The following is a 24,891-nucleotide window of genomic DNA, read 5'->3' on the forward strand; positions in this document are numbered from 1 at the left end:
TTTTACCAAGCACACCCTTGCAGTAAAACGACCTGCTTCAAAACGTAGGTAGGAAGGAGAAACGGAAACTGAAAACTACGAAACAGCGCCAGAGCCGCTTTGAGACAGTGACTCTGTCACAGGTTGACGCCTTCCCTTCGGGAAAGCTCAAGATGGCCGGGCGAGGAACCGGAGGAGGCTGCCCGAAGCGCAGCGCCCCTCGCCCGGGGTACTACGCCAGGCGAGTGCAGGGACCCTTCAGCGCCCTTGCCCAGCCAGCACAGGTTTACGTAATGCCGCTCGCCCGCAAACGTGCCGCAGGGCGCAAGCCCCGCCCCGGCCCCGCCCCCAGGGGCGGGGCGGCCGGCGCCGGCCGCGAAGCCTGCCGGGATTCGCTCGCCAGCCTCCCGGCAGCCTCTGCGGCGGGCGCGGTACGTCAGGAGCTGGGCGGCGACGGCCGTTCTCCGTAAGATGGCGGACCGGCGGCGCCAGCGAGCTTCGCAGGACACGGAGGACGAAGAATCCGGTGCTTCGGGCTCGGACAGCGGTGGCTCCCCGGCGCGGGGCGGCGGCAGCTGTAGCGGGAGCGCCGGGGGCGGCGGCAGCGGCTCTCTGCCTTCGCAGCGCGGAGGCCGGGCCGGGGCCCTTCACCTGCGGCGGGTGGAGAGCGGGGGTGCCAAGAGCGCCGAGGAGTCGGAGTGTGTGAGTCCCCGCGGGGGGCCGGGGGTGTCGGGGGTCGGTGCTGCGGGGCCCCCCGCCGTGAGGGCCGGGAGGGGAGCGGCCCGGGCAGTCCCCGGGGGCGGAGGCGGCGTCGGGAGGTGCGACGGGGCGCGCCGGGCCCGAGCGGTTGGGGCCGCGGGGTGTGTGGGTGGGTGGGAGCAAGCCCGGACGCCCCTCGGGGGCTGTTCGACACGGGTGGAACCCCTGCCCCCGTCTCTCTGTTCGACCGTTTGGTGCTGAGTCTGAAGGCGCCTCTCCCCGCGCAACCCCGGCGCCGCTAACGCCCGGCGTGTCTTCTTTCCCTCAGGAGAGTGAGGATGGCATCGAGGGCGACGGTGAGTAGTTCGCTCACGGACCCGGGGCACCCAGCCCCAGTCCGTCCTTGACATCGGGCTGTGAAGGGTCTGGCGGGGGGAGGGGGGATGACGACGGCGGGGCGGCGGGGGGGGGGGAGGAAGCTCCGAGTGGTTCTTGGTTGCAGGGCGCGGGGGGGGGGGGGCGGGGGGGGGGCACGGCCTCCTCCGCTGTCTGTCGTTGCAGCCCATTTCCCATCTGCAAGGGGCGCGCGCGGGGGGAGGGGGGGGGTGGTGTCTGCGGTAGCAGCTTGTGTGGGTCGAGGAATCAAATGAATGACCCGCCGTCGGGAAACGGGGTGATGATGATTTCTGTTACCTTTTAAAATGTACATTGCTGATTTGACACCCACATGTATTTCTGTTTTCTTTTCAGCTGTCCTCTCGGATTATGAAAGTGCAGAAGACTCGGAAGTGAGTGTAATTTATTTCTGTTGCCTGTAGGCTGGGGATCGTATTTCAGAAACTCGTGCAGGCCTGTGATTCAGAGGTACCCCCACCCCGGGCGCCCGCCCTAGAGGGATGGCTCAGCAACTGCTGCTTGGGTTCAGGCTTCATTATGCAGGGGCCCAGGCATGGCACCCCTCCGAGGTCCCCTCCCCACCCCGCCCCCAGCTGGGGATAGTCCCCAGGCACCACTGGGTGTGCCCTACCCCTCCCCCCTAGTGCTTGTGAATCATGTGTTTCTGAGAAATCTGTTAGAGAAAAATTTTTATGCGGTTCAAATGAGGGAAACCTGAGCAAGCCTCAGATAGTAGTTGAAAATCACCCTTTGTGGAGAATAGTAGGTTCTGAACGTGATGTGAACAACTTCAAGCCCTCCCTCAGGTGGGTTTGATAGTTTATTTCTGTTTGGGGGCCACACCTGGCTATGCTCAGGGGTAGTTAATTATATGCTGCCTAAGTAGTGAAGCCAGCCAGCTGGATTTTGCCAGACTGGGGTGGCAGTGCTGGGGGGCTGTTTCTTGTGGGTGTGGGTGATTAGGGAACCATGTGGGGGTTGAACCCAGGGCTCCTACCTGCAAAGCATGCATACCGTCTCTTTGAGCCATCTCCCCAGCTGTTTTTGTTATTTTGGTCTTTCGCCTGGCAGTGGTCAGGAGTTACTTCCTAACTCTTGGCGTTGCTCAAGGAACCTTATGTGGTGCTGGGGATTGAACCCAGGTTGGCCATGTTCAAGGGATGTGCCTTATTGACTGTACTAGCTCTCTGGCCCTTCCCCAGCTCTGATTGGGATATTCCTCCTTCTCCACCCAACCCCGCTCCCCTTCTTGCCCCCCCCCCCCCCCACCAGTGTATCTAAAGACCTGGAAAGACATGATTTAGAGTAATATGTATAAGGTGCTTCCCTTAGCTTTTAGAATGGGTTTTCTCTGTTTAGGAGAGTTTCTTTATACCAGCCTTTGGGTTTATTTGTTTAGATTGGATCAGCTACTAGAGATTTTCAGTAGATTTCTGAGTTCAGAATTTTGAGTGTTGGGAAGAGTTGGATTATAAATCAAGAGCCATTCTATAAAGTTTACATAATTGTTACATTTTATTCTTTCTGTTGAGCCCTGGATATGCATCAGTGAACACTGGGGCAGGGGAGATAAAGGTCGCTAAAGCACTTGCCTTATAGACAACTGACCTGGGTTCTATCCCTAGCTCTGCATATAGTTCTGAGCACCACTGGAGTTAGCACTGAGCCAGGAATAAGCCTTGAGCACAGCCAGGCATGGTCAAAACCAAATAAGATAAAAAACACTGACAAAATTCCTGTTCTCAGCTTTCTTGAGACTTAATAAGGATGTCAGAGAAACATTCTGGCAATCAGAGGACTTGTTCACTGTTCCGTGTGGGTAGGTTATATAGGGTGTCAATCCATTTTAGGCATTCAAGAAAGAATAGGTTGGAGTCAGCTGGGCAAACCTTGTTCTAGGCTAAGTGAACAGAGTAGCAGGCACGAAAGACCAGAAACAGGATAGAAGATTGAATATTTAGAAACTTGAAAATGGTTTAGTGTGGCTGGAGAATTTTTTTTAATCAGAAATAAAAAAGAAGAATTAGTGAATGTGAGGGGACTTGTTGTTCTTCCCCATCTTTCTTCTGTTGTTTCTGCCATAACTGGGGTTGAACATACTTTGGTTATACACTTGATTGTGTGCGCTGGAGATCACAAGCTTGGTTGTGACAAAGGGACCCCCAAAGAGCCAGAGGTGCTGGTATTCACTCTGGCCTTTGGGGCGGTGCTGGGAATTGAACTAATTTTCTCATTGACCTCACACTCACAAGGCAGGTGGCTCCACAGCTGAATTATCCCATGAGCCTTTGTTCATTATCTTATTTTGCTTTGGTTTTTGCACCACACACCGGGTAGTGCTCAGTGATTTCTTCTGGTTCTACACCAGGAAATCACTCCTGGCCATGCTTGGGGGACCATATGGGATGCCAAGGATCAAACCCAGGTTGGCCGTGTTCAAAGCTTGTGCCCTATCCACTGTACTATCTCTTCAAACCCCTTGGTCGTCCTCTATGTTAAGTGATCTATGCTTGGATGCATTCTAGGCAGGCAATCAAAGATATGGGAACTTACATATTGTCTAAATGGGGGAAGAGAGAATAGATAGGTTAGTACCAATTACAATAATTTAAAATTTGGTCACTACATCTGGCAGGTGTCATGATACCGGAAGCCTTGGGTGCTTTGAGAGCACAAAACAGGCATATAGGGATAGGATGTTTAGAGGTTATTGGCATTGAGTTTTAAAATAGAAAACTGGAGGATGAGTAGTGCCTAGCCAGGCAGTTTTTTCTTTCAGGGAGAAGAGGGGTATTTGGGTCACACCCAGTGTTGCTTAGGGGTTACTCCTGGCTCAGTGCTTGAGAATCACTTGACCTTGCTTTAATTTTGCCTGGCAGAATATACAGTGCCAGGAAATAAACCCTGGCTTCATGCATACAAAGCACACTCTCCCATTTTGCGCTTTCTCCAGTTGCAGCCAGGCAGTTTCTAAGCTGAGAATATGAAAACATATAGTATGCTGGTAAAGTGGAATCTGGATCCATCTTTCAAGTCACTTCTCAACTCCCAAAACTTGATTTCCTACCCCCACCCCCCCTTTTCTTCCCTTTTGTCGTTACCACAGTGACTGACGTCCACACTTTAGTTTTGTGGTCACACTTGGTCACAGTGTAATGATGCTGGGATCACATTTAATTTTTACCTCACAAGTGCTTTTAGGTTAAAAATCTTAGCATTTTATTTGAAGCAAATGAAGGTTGTATCAGGATTCTAAAAATGAGTCTATCCCAATCTCTGCTGGATTCGGGCTCTTTGTCTTTTGCCACAGAAAAGAATTTTGGAGAAGACAAATAGTCAAGTTGTTTTATTTAGGAAGTAGGAGGGGATGTTCCATAAAAAAGAAAGAGAAATTATGTATTCTAAGGTAGCATAGCGGTTACACTAGAATGGGTAGCGCTAGACTTACCGTTCTTTTATTTATTTTCAAGTGTGGGGAGGTGTTGATTCTACAGCACCTCACCAAGGCTTTTTGAGCCCTATTCCTGCCTAACCTGATGTTTTTGGCGCGGGAGCCAGTGCCCAGAGGCTCCTCCTAGACTCTGCAATCCGGTCATTTAATGCATCTTAATGCATTGCTGGGGATCCAGCTGGGGGTCGTCCATCTTACCACCTGTACTTTTGGGCCCTTCTCTGGCTAAACTTAAATTTTAGAACAGTTTTTGTCAATCCAGGGAACACGTACATCAGAAAATCCAGTGGTCAGTTTATAACTGAAATAGAATTCTACAAGGGGATGTCTTAGACATTTCCTTTATTTTTTTTCTTTTTGGGTCACACCTGGCGATGCACAGAGGGTGCTCAGGGGACCATATGGGATGCTGGGAATCGAACCCGGGTTGGCCGCATGCAAAGTAAACGCCCTACCCGCTGTGCTCCAGCCCCTCCTTCTTTCTTTTATTTTATTTTATTTTTTTATTTTTTTGGGTCACACCTAGAGATGCTCAGGGGTGACTCCTGGCTTTGAACTCAGGAATTACACCTGGAGGTGCTCTGGGGACTATATGGGATCCCGGGGATTGAACCTGGGTCGGCTGCCTGCAAGGTAAACACCCTGTGTACTGTGCTATCATTCTGGCCCTGGTCTTAGACATTCCTAATCATTCCCCGTAGATCTTTGGATGTGCAAATTTGGGGTGAGGGGCATAGTATCTGGGCTCACCCAACCCTACTGAGGTTACTTCTGTTTCATTGCCTAGGGATCACTCCCTGCAATGTTTTGGGGACCTTGCATTTCTGGGAATTGAACCTGGCCTCCCATAATCGAAGCATGCTCACTGAACTATCGGGCCATACCCAGAGAGATTTTTGGGCCACACCCGGCAGTGCTCAAGGCTTGCTTCTTGTTCTGTACTCAGGGGCCCATATGTACTGGGCATTGAACCTGAAAGGTGCCTTACCCACTGTACACTCGAGCCTCCGGGTTTTTTTTTTAGCCCCTTCTTTTACTTAAAATTAATGTGTTGAAGATTATTGTGTGTGCGTGTGACGTATTCGATATGCTAAAACCAGTAAAAACAAGTCTCACAATAGAGATGTTACTGGTTCCCGCTCGAGCAAATCGATGAACAACGGGAAGACCATGGAGTGCTACAGTGTGGTCCTGGAGGTTGAGCCCATTTCTCCTAAATGCATTTGCCACTGAGCCACATCTCAGGCCTGAAAGATTCTGAGTATTTGTTCATTAATGGAACAGCTCTACATGCTCGCTTCTCCTTTTTATTCCCAGTCCCAGGGAAGATGTGAACCTGATATTTTATCTTGAACCAAACCAATGCTTGCACTTTTTTTTAAGTTATTAGCTACCGAGAGTATCTCACCCGCATGGCAAACTACCAGTGATGTATGTGATGTATTCGATATGCCAAACACAGTAACAAGTCTCATAATGTTACTGGGCCCGCTCGAGCAAATTGATAAACAGCGTTACCGTGCAGTGCTACAGTGCTGATAGTGTTTTTGTGGGTATGATGTGCTGGGGATGAAAATCAGAATCTCGGGTGGTATGGTTTATCATAGAGCTTCATCCTTCATAAGTCTCTTGGATGGTTATTTACATTTATTTTTTGGATTTGAGGTCACCTAGCAATGCTCATGGGACCAAGTAGTGCTAGAGATTGAGCCAAGTGGACTGCAAGTGCCCCCATAGTCTATCTGACTCTCTTCCTGCTTTTTTGTTTTTTGTTTTTTCTTTTTGGGTCACACCCGGCCATGCACAGGGGTTACTCCTGGCTCTGCACTCAGGATTTATTCCTGGCTGTGCTCGGTGGACAATATAGGATGCTGGGAATTGGACCTGGGTTGGCCACGTGCAAGGCAGACACCCTACCCACTGTATTATTGCTTCAGCCCAGAAATGCCCAGGTTTGAACTGGGTAACTGCAACCGTAACTGCTGTACTCTCCAATCCCTCTTCATTTCTTAATTTTGCACTAGTGTTTATGCATCTGTGTGTGGGGGTGGGGAGCAAGGGTGTTGCTAGGCCAAACCTGGCGTTACTTGTACTGTTCCATTTTACTTTTCTGGGGGGAATCATGCAGTGGTGTGCTCATGGCTTATTCCTGGCTCTGTGTTCAGGGATCTCTTCTAGTGGGATTCAGGGGACTATTTTTGTGCTGAGGATCAAACCTCGGTCAGCTGTGTGCAAGGCTGGTGTTTTACCTGTTGAACTGTCTGGTCTCAAACTGGTCATACCTCTGCTTAGGTTTGACCCTGGGGAATGCTCAGGGACCATATATAGTACTAGAAAATCATCTGAGTTTGTTCTCATGCAAGGCAGGCATCTTACCTCCGGTGTTATTGCTCCAGCCCCTAATTCTTAATTTTTGTTTCTTTGAGCTATACCTGACGGAGGAATCGATAGCACAGCAGTAGGGCATTTGCCTTGCACGCGGCCGGCCTGTCCGAGCCAGGTTCGATTCCTATGCCCCTCTCGGAGAGCCCGGCAGGCTACCAAGAGTATCTCGCCCGCATGGCGAAGCCTGGCAAGCTACCCGTGATGTATTCAATATGCCAAACACGGTAACAACAAGTCTCATGATGGAGACATTACTGGGCCCGCTCAAGCAAATTGATGAACAACGGGAGGACAGTGACAATGACAGCTCCAGGCTGTTTTGCCAGAAATGTAGAACACTGAATCATTGTTTATCATACCTGGCAGCACGTAGGAAAGTGTGTACTTCAGCCCTTTGCACTATTTTCTGTCCTTTAATTTTTCATAATGCATTGTTTAATAGAAATTTCAATTTTTTTAAAAATTTTTATTAGTGAAACACCATGAGGTACAGTTGGAGACTTACAAATTTTTGTGCTTGGGTTTCAAAGAAGTTTCAAATTTGTATTGATAGTCTATTATTTTTGTTTGTTTACTTTGTGAAAGAAAGATTCTTTTTTTTTTTTTTTGGTGCCAAGGATCAAACCCAGGTCTCATGCCTACAAGGCATACCCGTTACCTCTTGATAATCTGATTATGTTTCTCAAAATAACTTTTTTCTTTTGGAGGGGGGTCTTTTGGGTCACACCTGGCGATGGCTCAGGGGTTACTCCTGGTGGTGCTTGGGGGTTCATATAGGATGCTGGGGATTGAACCCGGGTTGGCCTCATGCAAGGCAAAAGCCCTACCCACTGCATTACCACTCCAGCCCCAAAATAATATGATCCCCAGAGCAGAGCCAGGAGTATGCCCTGAGCACAGCAGGGTGTGGCCCCAAAATAAAAAAAGACTTGTTTGGAGGCCACACCTGACTGTGCTTAGGGCTTACTTCTGGTGACTTGGAGAACCATAAGGGTTCCTGAGGATTAAACCCAGGTCAGCCATATGCAAGGCAAACTCCCTACCCTTTGTACTATCTCTCCAATCCTATATCATCATTTTTTTAAGTAAGATATCATCCAGTGATACATTACAAAAGAACCTGTATCTAGAGTAGGCTGCATTTGTAAGATTATGTCCTATGAAATTTGCTTAAAAAGTTGTCAAGAACACATTTCTTCAGACATCCCTATTATGGGTCAGAGAAGCCCAGTGGGTTGGACCACGTACTTTGTATTCAGGAGGGCCAGGTTTTACCCCTACCATCTCATGTTTTCTTGGGCGTAGCACCATAACACCTCTGGGTGACCCAGAAACCAAAATAAATAAAGAAGTAAAATGAAGTTGATGAACTGGAGAGATAATTCTTCGAACCATGGTTGAATCCCCGGGCACTACAAATGATCCTCTGAGCAGAACCCTTAATACTGCTAGGTGTCATCCTTAATTCAGGGCCTGAGAAGAAAGTACAGGAGTTAAAGCACTTCCTCATGTGACCCAGTTCTGCATGGTACCCTGAGCATTTCTGGGAGTGATCAAAAGCACAATTAGGAGTAATCCCTGAGCACCACCAGCTGTGGCCCAGCCCTCTTTCCCACAAAAAAGAATGCGTGTGCATGTACGTGTGTTTTCAAGTCACCTGTTAATTACCAAGCAAGAGTCTAGAAATTTCTACTTTTGAATCTAGAAGGAACATAGGTTCAGGTAAAGAACTGAAAAAGTACCACATACCTGTCTCAAGGGAAAGGAACCTTCTTGTGTTGAGGCAAATGTGAAGAGTCAAGGGCACTTGTTTAAAACAGCAGGAAAGGGACCAGAGTGATAATGCAGCAGGTTGGGCATTTGCTTTGCATGTGGCTGGCCTGGATTCGATCCACGCATCCCATGTTGTCCCCCAAGCACCTCCAGGAGTAATTCCTGAGTGCAGATTCAGGAGTAACTCTTAAGCATCACCAAAAAGCAAAAGAAGAAAAACCCAAACAAAGTAAAACTGCAGGTAAAATCTCAGTTCTCATCGTGTACATAACATCAAGCAATCTTTTTCAAATCTGTGGATTTCATAGCAGTAGTATGTTTCTGGGAGCCCAATCCCACAGCAGAGATCAGAGTCCCCAGATGCTGATTAGGGAAGTATGGGAAAGAAGAATTTATTGGTTTGTCAGTGAGGCAGATTCAGCTCCTATTTGAAAAAGGGTAGCAATTTTAGAGCAGTAGAGCTTTTTGTTTCATCAGTGTGTCTCAGTAAGTCTAATCAGATTTCTGTGGATAGCCTAGGACTGGAGTTCTGAGTTCAGAACACGTGACTATGACTGAGGAGGAGAGTAAAAGACCAGTCAGTCCACATTATCTGCTGGCCAGCCCTCCACTTGATAACTCGGGACTGTACCTTTAAATTCATTTCTTTGTGTCCTCACAGGTCACTATATTCACTTGCCTAATCTTTTCTTTCTCTTTCGGTACAATTCATAGGAGGACAAGAACATAATTAGGGCTGGAGAGATAGTGCAGTGGGTAAAGTGTTTGCCTTATACACAGTCAACCCTGGTTCAATCCCTTGTATCCCATGTAGTCTGCAGAGCACTTTCAGTAGTAGTTCCTGAATGCAGAACCAGGAGTAAACCCTGAGCACCACCGGTTGTGACCCCAAAGCCTCCAAAACATCTTTTTTTTTTTTTACTTTTTGGCTTTTTGGGTCACAGCTGGTGATGCACTGGGGTTACTCCTGGCTCTGCACTCGGGAATTATCCCTGGCGTTGCTCAGGGGTCCATATGGGATGCTGGGAATCGAACCCGGGTTGGCTGTGTGCAAGGCACACGCCCTACCCACTGTGCTACAGCTCCAGCCCCAAAGCCTCCAAAACATCTTAACCCCAAAAAAAAGGCATTACTCTTTTAAAACCTTTGCAGGAGCCTTAATGAAATAACTCCTTTTCCCTGCCTAGAACTAGTTAACCTCTGTTACCATTCTGTGGCTAAATTCAATTCTTTTGTTGTTTGGGCCAAACCTGACAGTGTTCAGGGACTGCTCGAAGCTTGGTGTTCTGGGGTCACTCCTAGCTGTGCTCAGAAAATTATACTGTGCCAGGGATCAGTCCTGGGCCAGCCTGCTTGTAAGGCATTGTGTGACACCTGCTTCAGTTTGGTTTTGGAGCCTACTTAATCTCTCTGACCCCTCCATCCAATACTTTGTGACAAGCAGCAGTATCATCTTTGTTGCTTTTTTTGTTTTGGTTTTGGTCCTCTCCTTGCAGTGCTTGGAGGCTATTCCTGACTATGCTTGGGAGTGACCCTTGGCCATGCTTAGGGTGGTGCCAGGGAATCAAGAGTTGCAGCCACATATAAAGCAAGTGTCTTACCTCCTATACTATCTCTCTGGTCTCAGGAATGACGTGTGTGTGTGTGTGTGTGTGTGTGTGTGTGTGTGTGTGTGTGTTGGAGAGGGGTGGGGAGGCAACTGGCTGTTCTCAGGACAAGAAATGGAAAAAAATGGTGAGGAGTTGGGGCTGTAGAGATAGCACAGCGGGTAGGGCGTTTGCCTTGCACGCAGCCGACCCAGGTTTGATTCCCAGCATCCCATATGGTCTCCTGAGGGGAGACCATACACCCAGGAGTAACTCCAGAGTGCAGAGCCAGGAGTAACCCCTGTGCATCGCCCAGGTGTGACCCAAAAAGCAAAAAAAAAAAAAAAAAAAACTTAAAATGGTGAGGGGAGACAAAGCACTTGGACTTTAAGGTGTGATGGTTGTACAAGTTGTTTCCTAATGTGTTCTAGGTCAAGATAGGGAGGTAGGGACAAACTGGCAGCATTCAGACTCCTGTCTTTGCTTCAGAAGTCTCTCTCCCTCTCCCTCCCTCTCCCCCTCTGTCTTCCCCCTCTCCCTCCCTCTCTCCCCCTCTCACCCCTTTCCCTCTCTCATCCCCCTCCTTCTTCCTCTTCTCTCTCCCCTTCTCTCCCCCTCACTCTCCCCCTCTCCCCTTCCTCTCCGCTCCCTCTCCCTCCCTCTTCCCTCCTCCTCCACTTGGAGGACAAGTGCCCTGCCATCTATACTGTCTATCTGGCCCCACAAACAAGTGCCTTGAGCCCCTTATACTCTCTCTGGCTCTCCAAGTCAAATTTTTATAGTTATGTAACTCTACAGTTAGTGGCTAACAGAATCTCATACTGCAATTTAGTTTTCATATTAGAGATTCAAAAAACATAAAAATGTAGCTACTCTTCTAGAGTGTAATTTTGCTTTGGGATTATAGAATTTATTAAAAGGAGTTTAAAATACCAGCTAAACTCTTAATTGTTTAAAGACTGAATACAGACTGCTTAAAACACTGTTTAAATTAGTGAAGTATCAAGTAGCAATTGTAGTTCATTATGTTTTCTTAGCGCATACTGAACTACTGTCTCTTGGAGATTCATGAAAGCAAATTTCTTTTGGGGGAGGTGTCAATACCCAGTTGTGCTCAAGGATTACCCCCTGGCTTTATGCTTGGTTCTAGGGATTGAACTAGCATCAGTTGCATGCAAGGCAAGTGCCTTAACCCTTGTGCTGTCTCCAGCTCTCCACAAAAATTCTGTATCTTAAACAAGTGTTCACAGGGTTGGTAAGAGAGTTTGTAGTGCTAGTGCATATGCATTGTTGGCCACTGGCCTGGATTCAGTCCCTGTCAATACATTGTCCCCAAAGCGAGCCTTGGGAAATACACCTGAAATAGCCCTTGAGTACCATAGAGTAATCCAAAAACCACAAATTTGGGTCTGGAATGGTATAGTATAGTGAATAGGGCATTTGCCTTGCCTGTGACAGATCCAGGTTCGATCCCTGGCATCCTATATGGTCCCCAGAGCACCACCAGGAGTAATTCCTGAGTGTTAAGCCAGTAGTAACCCCTGAACAATGCCAGGTGTGACCCACATTCTTAAAAAGGGGGCTGCAGCTGGAGATGAGAGTACTGAGATAAGGCACTTACTTTGTATGCAGCTGCAGCAGCCTTGACCAGGACACTCTGCCAACACTGCCAGAGGGCACTCCTGATAATAGAGCCAGGAATAGCCCCTGAGCAAAGTAACCAGTTGCTGCAGGCACACCTCCCCCCCACTCATGAAAAAAGGGGTCCAGGCTGGAGTACAGTCAGTAGGGTGCTTGCCTTGTAGGCAGCTGACCTGAGTTAGGTCCTTGGGTACTACATATGGTATCCAGAAACCTACTAGGAGTGGTCCTTGAGTGCAGAGCCCAGAGTGATCCCTGAGCCTTGTGGAGTGTGTCTCAAAAGTAATTGGGGAGGAGGTGGGAAGAAATCCACATAATTTTAAAGGATGGGGATCGCTACGTTGAGCTATTTTGAAGTTGTTGTTTTTATTTTTGGGCCACTCCTAGCAGTGCTCAAGTCTTGCTCCTGGCTCTGCGCTCAGCGATCTCTCCTAGCAGGGTCAGGGGACCATATGGGATGCTGGGGATAGAACCTGGATTGGCCACGTACAAGGCAAGCACCCTATCCACTTTACTATTGCTCCAGCCCCTACAGTGAACCATTTTGAGATGGGAGAATTCATAACTTGAATGTAGTTAATTAGGTACTGTATGTTTAAGAGAGTTCATTAAAAGGGGAGTGATTAATCAACAGTGATTAAGCTCCTTTGTTTGGTAGCTGTTTGTCTCCCTGTCTCCTCAGGTAAATACCAATAGGCTCTCACTGCTAATAGTGCTGTATATCTTTTTTTGAAAACACATGGATCTGTTTAAATGTATATGTGTGACTTTCCCCCCCCCTCCTTTTTGGTCACACCCGGCGATGCACAGGGATTACTCCTGGCTCTGCACTCAGGAATTACCCCTGGCAGTGCTCATGGACCATATGGAATGCTGGGAATCGAACCCGGGTTGACTGCTTGCAAGGCAAACGCCCTACCCAGCAACGCTCAGGGTTACATCTGCTGTGCACTCAGGGTTCACTCCAGGTACTCAGGGACCTTATGAGATGCCAAGGACCTGGGTCAGCTGCATGGAGGACAGATGCCTTACCCACTGTGTTATCTCGCTGGCCCCTGTGTTTTTTTTGTTTGTTCGTTTGTTTTCGGGGTGCTCAAGGTTTACTCCTGGCTCTGCTCAGGGAACACTCCTGGTGGTGCTTGGGGGACCATATGAAGTGGAGGGGATCAAACCTGGGTTGGCTGTGTGCAAGGCAAACACCTTGTCCACTGGCCCCACTTTTTAAAATACTTACTTAGGGCCCAGAGAGATGGGGGTGGAGGAGAGAGAGTGCAGATCCCTAAGTACCATCAGTGTGGCTAAAAATAAACTTTCTACATTGTGGGGCTAGAGAGATAGTACAGGAATTAAGGTACTCGCCTATGTGCTGCTGACTCCAGTTTGATTCACGACACTGCATATAGCTCCCTGAAGCTCTGTCAGGAGTGATCCCCGAGTACAGTTAGTAGTAATCAGGTGTGGCCAGAAATCAATTTTTTTTTGATGCATTAAAATTTTGTTAGAAAATGTTTTCTTAACCAATTGGAAAATAAAAATGTACCGTTAAAATCTTATCCTCATAGCTGACACGGAAAAGCCTTTTTTTTTCTTTTTTTTTTTTTTAAGGGTGAAGAGGTGGGGGAGTACAGTGAAGAGGAAAACTCCAAAGTGGAACTGAAGTCAGAAGCCAATGATGCTGCTAATTCTTCAGCAAAGGAAGAGAAAGGAGAAGAAAAGCCTGACACCAAAGGCACTGTGACTGGAGAGAGACAGAGTGGAGATGGACAGGTCAGTGCCCATGGAAGGCCACTGGGGAAGAAAACTGGGATAGGTGCTTTCCAGTGACCTTGGAAGAGTAAGGAGCCCCTCCTGTCCTCTAGGAGAGCACAGAGCCTGTGGAGAACAAAGTGGGGAAAAAGGGCCCCAAACATCTGGATGATGATGAAGATCGAAAGAACCCAGCCTACATCCCCCGGAAAGGGCTCTTCTTTGAGCATGATCTTCGAGGGCAGACTCAAGAGGAAGAAGTCAGGTAAGAGCCTCTCATGCTGTGTAGTGTAGATGTAGTGCTCAGTGTCACATCTCCCCACCATGCTCTCTGTGTATCATCCCACCCACTGCTCACAGCATTGGAAGTTAAGTGTCATTATCTCTCTGGTACAGATAAGGAAAACAAAGTTTACGAATTTTGTCATTCTTGGTGAAGGAGCTGGGATCCCCAGACCACACTTCCATGCCTGCCATCCCCTGTGAAACATATGCATGGGCAGTGTTACAGGAGAGAAGCTCATAGGTGCTGAGGAGTTTGAAATCTTTTCTCCTTTCTGTTTCCTTTGATCCCACCCTGGGCTGGGGGTGCTATGATACACTCTTGCTTTTGGTAGGCTTTGGAGTTGTGCTGGAAAGGTGGGAAGATGACCTGATGTTCTGTTCTCCTACCTGCCTACCATGAATATTATTTGTATTGGGTTGTGGGGGGAGAGATGCCAGAGGTAGGATCCAGGGCCTCATATATGCAAGGCATGTACTCTGCCACTGAGCTGCCTCTCTAGGCAGTGAACATCTTTACTTGGTAGATTGTGCCAACTGAAAACACTTTTCCTTCTAGACCGAAGGGGCGTCAGCGAAAACTGTGGAAGGATGAGGGTCGCTGGGAACATGACAAGTTTCGGGAAGATGAACAAGCTCCAAAGTCTCGACAGGAGCTCATTGCTCTTTATGGCTATGACATTCGTTCAGCCCATAATCCTGATGACATCAAACCCCGAAGAATCCGGAAACCCAGGTTGAGTAAATTTGGGGCCTAGATTATTTATTTCTCTACTGTTTTTGTTTATGCCAAGGATTGAACCCAGGGCCTTCTGCATATGAGGCATGTGCTTTACCACTGAGTTGTGTACCTGGCCCCTAAATTTTTTGTTTTGAGGCCACACCCAGTGGTGCTTAGGTCTTACTCCTGACTTTGCATGCAGAAATCGCTCCTGGCAGGACCAAGGTTCCTACCCGCTGTACTCTCTTTCTAGATTTTTTTTCCCCCTGCAGCCTCCATCGGGCTATGCCCAGGGCTTATTTCTAGCTCTGCACTTAGGATTCACTCCTGGCGGTGTTCAGGCAATCATGGGGATTTAATCTGGGTTAGCTGTGTGCAAGGTAAGTGCCCTACATGCTGTACTATCTCCAGCTACATAGTCCTGATTTTTTTTTTTAATGGGGTGGGGGGGGGTGACACACCAGACAGTGCTCAAGGGTTGCTTCTGGCTCTTGTACTCAGGGATCATTACTGGTGGATTTGGGGGATCATATGGGGTGCTGGGGATCAAACCTGGGTCAGCCATGTGCAAGTGCCCTATCCTCTGTAATATCATTCTAGCCCTAATTTATATATTTTTAAATTTAAAAAATTGGGGGAAGAGGGGAGGGCACTTGCCTTGGACACAACCAATATTCAGTATCCCATATGGTCCCCCACACACTGCCAGGAACAAGCTCTCAACTTCACTAGTGTGGCCCAAAAACTAAAATTTGGGGTGTGGGGGGGATCTCTTCTAGCAGTGTTTAGGGACTATTCCTGACATTTGTTGCTCTGGAATCATCTCACTAGTGCTCAAAAGACCATGGAATGAAAGATTAAACATGGGCATCCTTCGTGAAAGAATGTGTTCTAGCATCTTGAACCATCTTTCTAGAGCCTTGCTGGGGTTTTTTGTTGTTGTTTTTATTTGTGGGTCACACCCAGCGATATTAAGGGGTTACTCCTGGCTTAGCACTCAGGAATTACTCCTGTGGTGGTCGGGGGACAATATAGGATGCCGGGGATCAAACCTGGGTTAGCTGCATGCAAGACAAATGCCCTACCTGCTCTATTATCACTCCGGCCCCAGGTAAGATTTTTTCCCCCCATTCTATTTATTCAGGTTTGGTAGTCCTCCACAGAGAGATCCTAACTGGATTGGTGAGCGACCAAACAAGTCTCATCGCCATCAGGGCCCTGGAGGTCCCCTGCCACCAAGGACGTTTATTAACAGGAATGCTGCAGGTACTGGCCGCATGTCTACTCCCAGGAATTACTCTCGATCTGGGGGCTTCAAGGAAGGTCGTGCAGGTTACAGGCCTTTGGAGACTGGTGGGCAGCATGGTGGACGATCTGGTGAGACTGTTAAGCATGACTCTGGTTACCGATCACGGCGCTTAGAGCAGACTCCTGTGAGGGATCCATCTCCAGAAGCAGATGCTCAAGTGCTTGGCAACACTGAGAAGGAGGAGTCAGCCACAGAGGTACCTGCTCCTCCTGCTGAAATTGTCCCACCAGCCCCAGACAGACCTGTTGAGAAGAAATCCTATTCACGCGCGAGAAGAACCAGAATCAAAGCTGGAGAGGCAGTCAAGGTTGCAGAGGAGATGCCGCCTCCACCCGAGGGGTTAGCCCCAGCACCCTCTGTCCCTGAGGCCACCCCACCGCCACCTCCTAAGACTGGCAGCTGGGAGCCTCCAGTGGAGTCCACTGCAGGTGGACTTGAGCAGGACATGGCACAGCTAAACATAACGGAACAGAATTGGAGTCCAGGGCAGCCTTCATATATGCAACCACGTGAGCTTCGGGGTACGTACTTGAAGTATTTTCTCCTTTGCTTTATTGACTTTCTGAGCATGGGACTTGTCTCAGAGATATAAGGTTGCTGACAGATAACTGTTACTTTAACTGCAGGAAACAGATGGGGTCATAAATATAGTCATTTAAAGACCTCCAAGCGGCTGTGACTGTTACCCAAGACTACCTACCCTTTGACTACTATTAATTGCTCAGTCTTGAATTTGAACATAGATCTTCACATCTTTTTTGAAAGGAAAGCCTTTGTAATACTCTTTTTTTGGGTGTGGGTCCAGAATCTGGACTTGTTCAGAGGCTATTCTTGGCTCTGTAACCCCTTGCCATGTTCCAGGGGCCATTCATTCGGTGCCGAGGATCTAACTGGTGTAGCCAGCATTGCAAAACAAACACTTTTACCCTTATACAGTCTCCCTGGCGCCAGATATGATTTTTAAATACCCAAAACCTAGTATATCCAAACTACTGGTATACTGGGCCTTGATTGATATTTGTAGCATATAGTCATACCAATATCTTACTGCCATTGGAAAATCGTCTTTACATATTTTGTCCTTTTTCCCCCCTGAGCTTTTTTTTGTTTTAAATTCTTGTTTTTTTGTTTTGGAGCCATACTCAACTGTAGTCAGGATTTGCTCCTAGCTCTGTGCTCAGAGATTAACACCAGACAGTGATTAAAAGATCAAAGTGCCAGGTATCAAACTGGGCTAGCAAGTTTCAAACCAGGCACCTTAACCCTTATATTGTCTTTGTGAACCCTGTACTGAGTTGTTTATAGCCAGAAATGAATCTCTTTCTAGGAGCCAGAAATGTGGCTCCTTGGCAGGGCACTTGCCTTTTATGTGTGAGACCCTGGATTTGAATACCCCAAGCACTACCAGGAGTAGCCCCTGAGCACCACCAGGTATGGCCCCTCCCCGCCTTCTGTCTCCTGCCAAAAAAAGTCTCTACCAAATTTCCAACTCATATTTCATTGACCAGGGATAATCAGGTGGGTTTACAGACCATACCCTTGTCTATTGTTATTGTTGCTCAAATTTTTGAGTGAAGATTTTTTTTAAAGTATATTTGATCATGTAATATGCTGGCTATAATATTCCAGACAGGGAGTTTATTCAAGAAAATACTTCATGGGGGAAATTCTAACTTTAATTTTCCCACTGAAAAAATTTAATGTTAAACAGGCTTTTAGGACCATAGACATAGTATAGGGGTTAAGGCCTTGCATAAGACTGACCAGAGTTTGATCCCTGACAGATGATATCTCTGTGCACCACAAGGGGTGAACCCTGAGCACCACTGGGTGTGATCCAAAACTGAAGAAGACTTTGATAACTAAATTATTGATGGAGAACAGGCTGTTTTATTTTGTTTTTTAATGCTGGTATTGACAGGAAGCCAAAACAATTTGTAAGAAATTTTATTTTGGGGCTGGAGCAATAGTACAGCAGGTCCGAAATTTGCCTTGCACATGGCCTACCCTTGTTCAATCCTGGCATCCTGTATGGTCCCCCGTACACCACAAGCAGAAATTCCTGAGTGCAGAGCTGGGAGTAACCCCTGAGGATCATGGGGTATGACCCAAAAAAACAAACAAAAAATTTATTTTTTCAAAACTAGAAAGCAGACGACTGTGTTTAAACCTGTCGTGATCCCTTTGGTGCTGTCCTTGAATGTCTCCTTCTCTTCAATCTGCCTTGCAGCAGTGACTCTCTCGGTTTATTGCAGGCATACCTAACCACATACACGTAGGAGCAGGACCTCCGCCGCAGTTCAACCGGATGGAAGAAATGGTACAGAGGGGAAGGGAGGTTAGGGAGGGAATTCAAAGTCATTTTTCCCATTTATTACCCTTTTTTCTTCTTTTTCACCGCATTTATGGAGTAGAATATAACTTCAAATTGTGTTTTTCATTGATTCCCACCACCCCCCGCCCCCATTTTTTGTAAAATTTAAAGACCTGCCGTGCGTATGTTTTTTTAACACCTAAAAGGGAGATCAGGGGCTGGAGAGATAGCACAGCGGGTAGGGCATTTGCCTTGCATGCGGCCAACCTGGGTTCGATTCCCAGCATCCCATTATGGTTCCCTGAGCACCGCCAGGAGTAACAACTGAGTGCAAAGCCAGGAGTAACCCCTGTGCATCGCCAGGTGTGACCCAAAAAGCAAAAAAAAAAGGGAGATCAACTTGATTTGAGAGATAGCTTACAGAAGCCTCTTTATTTCAGGGTGTCCAGGCTGGGCGAGCTAAACGCTATTCATCCCAGCGCCAGAGACCTGTACCAGAGCCCCCTGCCCCACCTGTGCACATCAGTATCATGGAAGGACATTACTATGATCCATGTGAGTTTTCCTTCCTGTTGGGTTCCTTTCTTGGCAGACTAAAGTGAACTAAGTAAGAAACAAGCCTCTTGCTTCCTGAGTTTCCCTTTTGACGTCTTACAGTGGTTCTCAAACATTGTCTGCCATTTTCTTCACATAGAAAATTGTGATCATCTTGTAAAGGGTTTGGGGGACCAGGAGACTTACGAGGAGTGAAGGTTTATGCGCATCTTAATGTGATATTTTACAGTGCAGTTCCAGGGACCAATCTATACCCATGGTGACAGCCCTGCCCCGCTGCCTCCTCAGGGCATGATTGTGCAGCCTGAAATGCACCTTCCCCACCCAGGTAAGCCTTGCACCTCTTCCTTGTATGCATCCAGTACTTGAGGCTGTATGTTACAGCCTTCACAAACCCCCATTCTTTTTGCTTTTTTGGGTCACACCCGGTGTTGCACAGGGGTTATTTCTGGCTCTGTACTCAGGAATCACTCCTGGCAGTGCTCGGGGGACTATATGGGATGCTGGTGATCAATCCGGGTTGGCCACATTCAAGGCAAACACCCTACCTGCTGTGATATCGCTTCGGCCCCACTCCATTCTTTTTGAGCTTTGTGCTGCCTATGAGGCCAGTCACTGGTTGCTTGGGGAGCAAATCCCTGAGGACTTCCATCTGTTTGTGCTGAGCAGTCCAGCCATCCCATCCCGTGGAAATGGTTATATCTTCTGCTTCAATTTTTGTTTTCCTCTCCTTGTCTAGGTTTACATCCCCACCAGACACCGGCACCTCTGCCCAATCCGGGCCTCTATCCCCCACCAGTGTCCATGTCTCCAGGACAGCCACCTCCTCAACAGTTGCTTGCTCCTACTTACTTTTCTGCTCCAGGTGTCATGAACTTTGGTAATCCCAGTTACCCTTATGCTCCAGGGGCACTGCCTCCCCCCCCACCACCTCATCTATATCCTAATACACAGGTGAGTTGGCTAATGAGCAGATGCTGAGTGCTCAAATCATACAGAAATGTGGTATGAGGGTACTGTTTAAGAAATTTTAGGGTAATTTCAATACAGCTGATTTGCTTGTGGTGCTAGGACGCCTCATGGTGGCCAGGAGCTGGAAATGCAGCTTATGTAATGCCCATCATCTGTTCTGTCCAGTTCTTTAAATTTTTTTTTTCCCCCCGGGGAACATGTTGCCAGGGATGAACCTAGGACTCACGCATGAAAAATACACACTCCCAGCCCTTTGAGCTATCTTCCCTGCCTAATAAAATTTTGGTCTAGTACTTTGATGTACATCTTAGATGACCATGTCACTATTTATTCAACTGCATAAGACTGTATTCTACTTACTAGCCCTACCTCCTGTACTGCTTAACTCCCAACAGGTTGACACCATCTGATATCTGGAGTGTCACCACTGAGCTCAGCCTCTTCCACTTGTCAGCTGATGGTAGGAATTAGAGAAAGCTGGGGAGTCTTTTGAAGAAATAGGAACCAGAATATAAATAGGGCAAATTAAGACAGAATTTGTTACTTTATTTCAAGGGGGGACATTTTAGAGATTTAAAAAATAAAATATTCCTTAGTACTCTATTTTTGTGACTGTTTTCATTTCATCGTGCTTTAGATGAATTAATTTCTTTTTCTCCTGACTTATTGGGGGTCATAGGCCCCGTCACAGGTGTATGGAGGAGTGACCTACTATAACCCTGCCCAGCAACAGGTGCAGCCAAAGCCCTCCCCACCCCGCAGGACTCCCCAGCCAGTCACCATCAAGCCCCCACCCCCTGAGGTAGGAGCCGGCCTTCCCATGCTGGGGACCCCCTGCCAGCTTCTGTGATCTTTTTCTTTTCCCAGAGATGTTCCTGCCTTTCCTGCATGTATGGAAAAGAATTTTTGTTTGTTTGTTTGTTTTAAGGTCTAATAACTAATTCCGGCTTGATTATTTCAGGTTGTAAGCAGGGGTTCCAGTTAATACAAGTTCTGAATATTTTTGATGTAACATCATATAAAAAGTAAGTGTATGACTTACTGAGACCTATAACATTTTAAACTCGTGCTTTCTTGCTTAACAAAAAAAATCGCTTAATTAGTACTTTGCGATATAATTATGGGGTACCTTGTGGGGAAAGCTTTAAAGGTGTCTCAGAATTTGCCAGTTTCTTTATTTTGTGAATGCATTAGCAGGGTTGGAGTAGAAACCATTGTCTTTTGTTGTTATTTTGGTTTGGGGGCCATACCTAGCAGTGCTCAGGGTTTACTCCTGGCTCTGCGCTCAAGACTCATTCCTGGAGGGTTATCAAATTTGTGTCAGGAGCTTTACCTGCTGTACTATCTCATTGGCCCCCAGAAAAACTTGGGTAACTTGGCAGAATTTTATTTAGGGAGCTTGCAAGAAAAAAAATATACGAAAGGATTATATTCTTTATTGAGGAAAGTGGAAGTTTTAATTTGAGGTATTAAGCAGAACCAATTTTAAATGTCATGGAGGAGAAAACCCATTGGTGTTTTGTTGCTTTGCTTTGTTAGGGGTATTAAAACACATAATTTAGAAATGTGACTTTTTGAAAATAGCTTGTGCGTGGCCAAATGGTCCACTAACTCTGGTGGTTTTCCTTTTCCCCCACCCCTGTCAGCACAGCAAAGGGGAGAGCCTGGGAGAGAAGAGAAATACAAATGGCTGCTCACTACCCAGAGGGCCTCAGAGATCCAGGGTGGCTCCTGCCAGCAGGCAGCTGACTGAGGCGCCCTTCTTCCTCTGAGGACAGGCTCTGTTGGAGAAAAGCAGCCCCAGTGGATCTGTTCCTTCTCCCTTTTTGACTTGAGTTGACTGTGCTCTGGGAACAGAGACCCGGACAGCCTAAGCTTCGGAGTCCACAGCTGGAAGCCCAGGTCTTTGTTGAGTTCTGCTTTCACCTGGGAACTTCTAGCCAGTTCCCGGGGATGCTCCTTTCTGTTTATTTTGTTTTTTAAGATGTTCATTTTTAAAGCCTGGCTTGCTATCCTTAACTTTTTTTTTTTATTATTTGTTTCTTTCTACTCCTCTCTGCTTTTAAACGAACAAGTTTGTCTTGGTTTCCTCGCTTCTTGGGGCTCCCTTTTGACTCTTCCTACATCCCAGTTATTGAAAGTGTACCAGTGTCCCCCTGCCAAGTCTACCAAGAGCTGACCTTTTCTTTGTGGTTGACCTCAGCTGTTGTTTTCTTGGATTCTTACTGCCTCTTCCCCTCTGGAAACACAGCTAATCTGCACAGAGTGTCACAGACCCATCCTCCCCATCCTCTACACTGCATGCACATTGTGGAGAAATGCTCCAAGAGGGTAGTGGTTTTTCTTGACTTTATGTTTTAGGAGCTCGAGCCGCCATTCGTCTCTACTCTGCCAGACTTTGATCTCTACTGGGGGGAAGTCTTTACAGTGGAATGAGATGGCAAGCCATGTACTTTTGTGACAGAGTAGGATTGGGTTCCATCTGTGACATCACAAAAAAGAGACAGAGTAAGAGTCTTTTGACTTAGGGATATGTATACACACAGTCTTTTGAGGTGAGTGAAATTAGAGGTTCCCACTTCTGTTTCCAGTCTTCCTGCTATACACCTCTTTTCCAGTTGCTATGGACCAATAATGTATTGCTAGAGGCAGATATTACCCAGCAAGCAATTTAACCTGTCCTTTGCACTTGCTCTTCGTGTCTTTTGTACTGCTAGTGTTGTAGATGTTATCACATAATTTTCCCTTAAATTCAACTCTTGTCTTTGCAAATGGAAGAAAATACTACACTTGAGCTTAAGGCCTGAGGAAGCCCTTCAGATCGGGGGCAGGGCCTTCATCCTTTCATCTTCACTTCTGGCGCTAAACCACTCCCCTCCTGCCCCTGGGTACTACCGCAGCACTGAGGTCTGCCAGGGGCAACTTGGCCACTCTCCCTGTCCTCTTGCAGAAACTGAGGGAGAAGGTGGTGGCTGTATCTGACCCCGAGTAGTGTTGTCTATTTCTATTCCTTCACTTCGGCAGCTCGCTTAACCACTCTGAGTCACAGTTGTGGGGTGGGGAGAGGGGAAAGGCACTCAAGCTGTAACCCCCAAGGAGGAAATACTGAAGATTCTTCCACGGGTGGTTGGTGGTTGTGCCTTTGTAGGCTGTTCCCTTTGCCTTAAACCTGAAGCCGTCTCCTCGGGTCTGCAGGCAGCATGCCCAGGTTCCCAGACCCAAAGACACTGTGACAGTTGTTTCTGTTGGTTTGCTGTGTTTTGTTGCAAGAATTTCTCCATGTGTGTTGATTTTTGTTACTGTTTTTAAAGGTGCACATTTGTGATCTGCGTTGTGACTTGGAGATAATAAAATTGAGACTGTAAACTTGGCCTCTTTGCTAGTTCTTTATACAAGAATTGATTTGGGAGGGAGGAAATGGGGTGGTCCCTGGTTCTCATTCACCACTACAACCAGCTCAGACTTGTGAACAAACCCAGAGAGATGAAGTGCTCTCCCCATCACTGTCCCACTTCACTGCATTGCCCCATGGATGCCAAGATACCATGTAGCCTTGTATTAATGATCTTTATTTGGGGCCATACCAGGTAGTGAATGGACGTTACTCCTGACTTTGTACTTGAGGTTTGTTCCCTGCAGTATGAGGCACCTTACAATGAGGGAACACAGATCACTCACATGCAAACGTCATTTATTGGGGCTGGGGGGTGGGGGGAGGTTGTGGCATGATTTTGGGCCACACCTGGCAATGCTGGGGACCTACTCCTGGCAGTGCTGGGAATTTGCTAGGGTTAGGTAAGCAACTTCCCTCCTAAATTAGCTCTTCACACAGTTTTTATATTTGGTGGGGGCGGGGGATGCACACCCTACAGTGCTCAGGGATTATTACTGGTGTAACACCTGGCAGTTGTTGGTTGGGGGTAGGACTCCTATGCCAGGGATTTGAACCAGAGTCGGCCAACTCCTCACATAGTCTTAGGCTTAAAGTCTCAGGACAGAAAAACCAGTGAGATGCTGCTCACTCATGAACATCTATTATCCCTCATACAAGTTTCCCAGGGTAACAAACCAAAAGTAACCCTGTAATGTCCAGTGGAGAGGGGAGGGTCCTGCAGCTAGCTTCTTACAAAATGGACTCACACTGGCATGGAAGAACTGCAGTCACCATTATTCTGTGCTGTTCCCCTTCCAGTAAGATGGCCTCCGGTGAGTACAGGACAGTCCTGACTCCTGAGCTGTTTCCTGCTCAACTGAGTGGGATGAGATTTTCTTCAGAGGCTGTTCCCAGTGTGGGAGAGGAATTTGGAGCTTATAGCATCTGTTCTTGGTTTCCACAAATCCCTGTATGTGGGAGCATGGGCATTGAGGTGCATCTTAAGTGACATCTGTTGGGATTCCATATACTTTAGTCAGGGGCAGGGGGCAGTGCTGGGGAACAAATCCAGGGCCTCACACATGCAAGGCACATGCTTTGTCATTGAGCCACATCCCTGACTGCATGTACCTCACATTGCAACTGCTAGAGCTGGAGACCATGACTTCACACCCATCCCTTAAATCCCTTGCTGCCCTTCTCCCCAACAGGGTGATGGGTAACTATGGGCCCTGCCTGGGGTCACGTAAAGAATGTCAGTTGGCTTTGGGGGGGTGGGTCGCTGGCAGAAAGAATGAGCATGTTAAAATGTTCCCTCACCCCTGCCTCTTCCCGGTCCTGCAGTTAGATACCATTGCTCTCTCTGTTGCCCTGGTAACCAGCTCAGCAAGAAGAACTCAAGCTCAGCAAAGCCCCCAGGTTCTGTCTTCCCAGCCTGCTTCTCGATGGGCAGGAAGGAGGAGGGGGGAGTGTAACGGGCAGGCAGGCACAGATCAGCTTGCCGCCCAGTCTCCTAGAAGTTCCCAGGGTACCCTTGAAGTTGTTTGCCTGCCTGTCTTCAGAGTCGGTCTCCCTCCCCCTCTTTTTTCCATGATGGTGAGGTACCAGCCATCCTCTCCCAAAAGTCAGCCCATCCCTACCATATGGGTGACAATATGAAGGACTTGGAATCCCTGGATCATCTTCCAATCTCTACAGCCCATTTGGGT

At 47.5% G+C, this 24,891-nt stretch overlaps 1 protein-coding gene across 1 annotated transcript; it reads left to right on the top strand.

The window, feature by feature from the left end:
• Positions 1–398: 398 nt before the first annotated feature.
• On the top strand, positions 399–23,180 carry CASC3 (CASC3 exon junction complex subunit). Its single transcript, XM_056127902.1, has 14 exons — positions 399–681; positions 1,007–1,034; positions 1,429–1,466; positions 13,516–13,677; positions 13,770–13,921; positions 14,498–14,674; positions 15,804–16,489; positions 18,224–18,288; positions 18,723–18,837; positions 19,067–19,165; positions 19,577–19,791; positions 20,489–20,611; positions 20,771–20,834; positions 21,461–23,180. The coding sequence occupies exons 1-13, from the start codon at positions 451–453 to the stop codon at positions 20,792–20,794; spliced, it is 2,115 nt and encodes a 704-aa protein (XP_055983877.1). The 5' UTR covers positions 399–450; the 3' UTR covers positions 20,795–20,834; positions 21,461–23,180.
• The last annotated feature ends 1,711 nt before the right edge of the window (positions 23,181–24,891 follow it).

Source organism: Sorex fumeus, unplaced genomic scaffold, assembly GCF_029834395.1.
Source record: "Sorex fumeus unplaced genomic scaffold, SorFum_2.1 ptg000063l, whole genome shotgun sequence".
NCBI classification, from domain to species: Eukaryota; Metazoa; Chordata; class Mammalia; order Eulipotyphla; family Soricidae; genus Sorex; species Sorex fumeus.

Excerpts from the sequence above, each read along its gene's own strand:
- CASC3 (XM_056127902.1), top strand. The coding sequence starts at position 451 with ATGGCGGACCGGCGGCGCCAGCGAGCTTCGCAGGACACGGAGGACGAA. Across the intron at positions 16,490-18,223 it reads GCAACCACGTGAGCTTCGGG|GCATACCTAACCACATACAC; the intron begins GTACGTACTTGA and ends GGTTTATTGCAG. Across the intron at positions 18,838-19,066 it reads AGGACATTACTATGATCCAT|TGCAGTTCCAGGGACCAATC; the intron begins GTGAGTTTTCCT and ends GATATTTTACAG.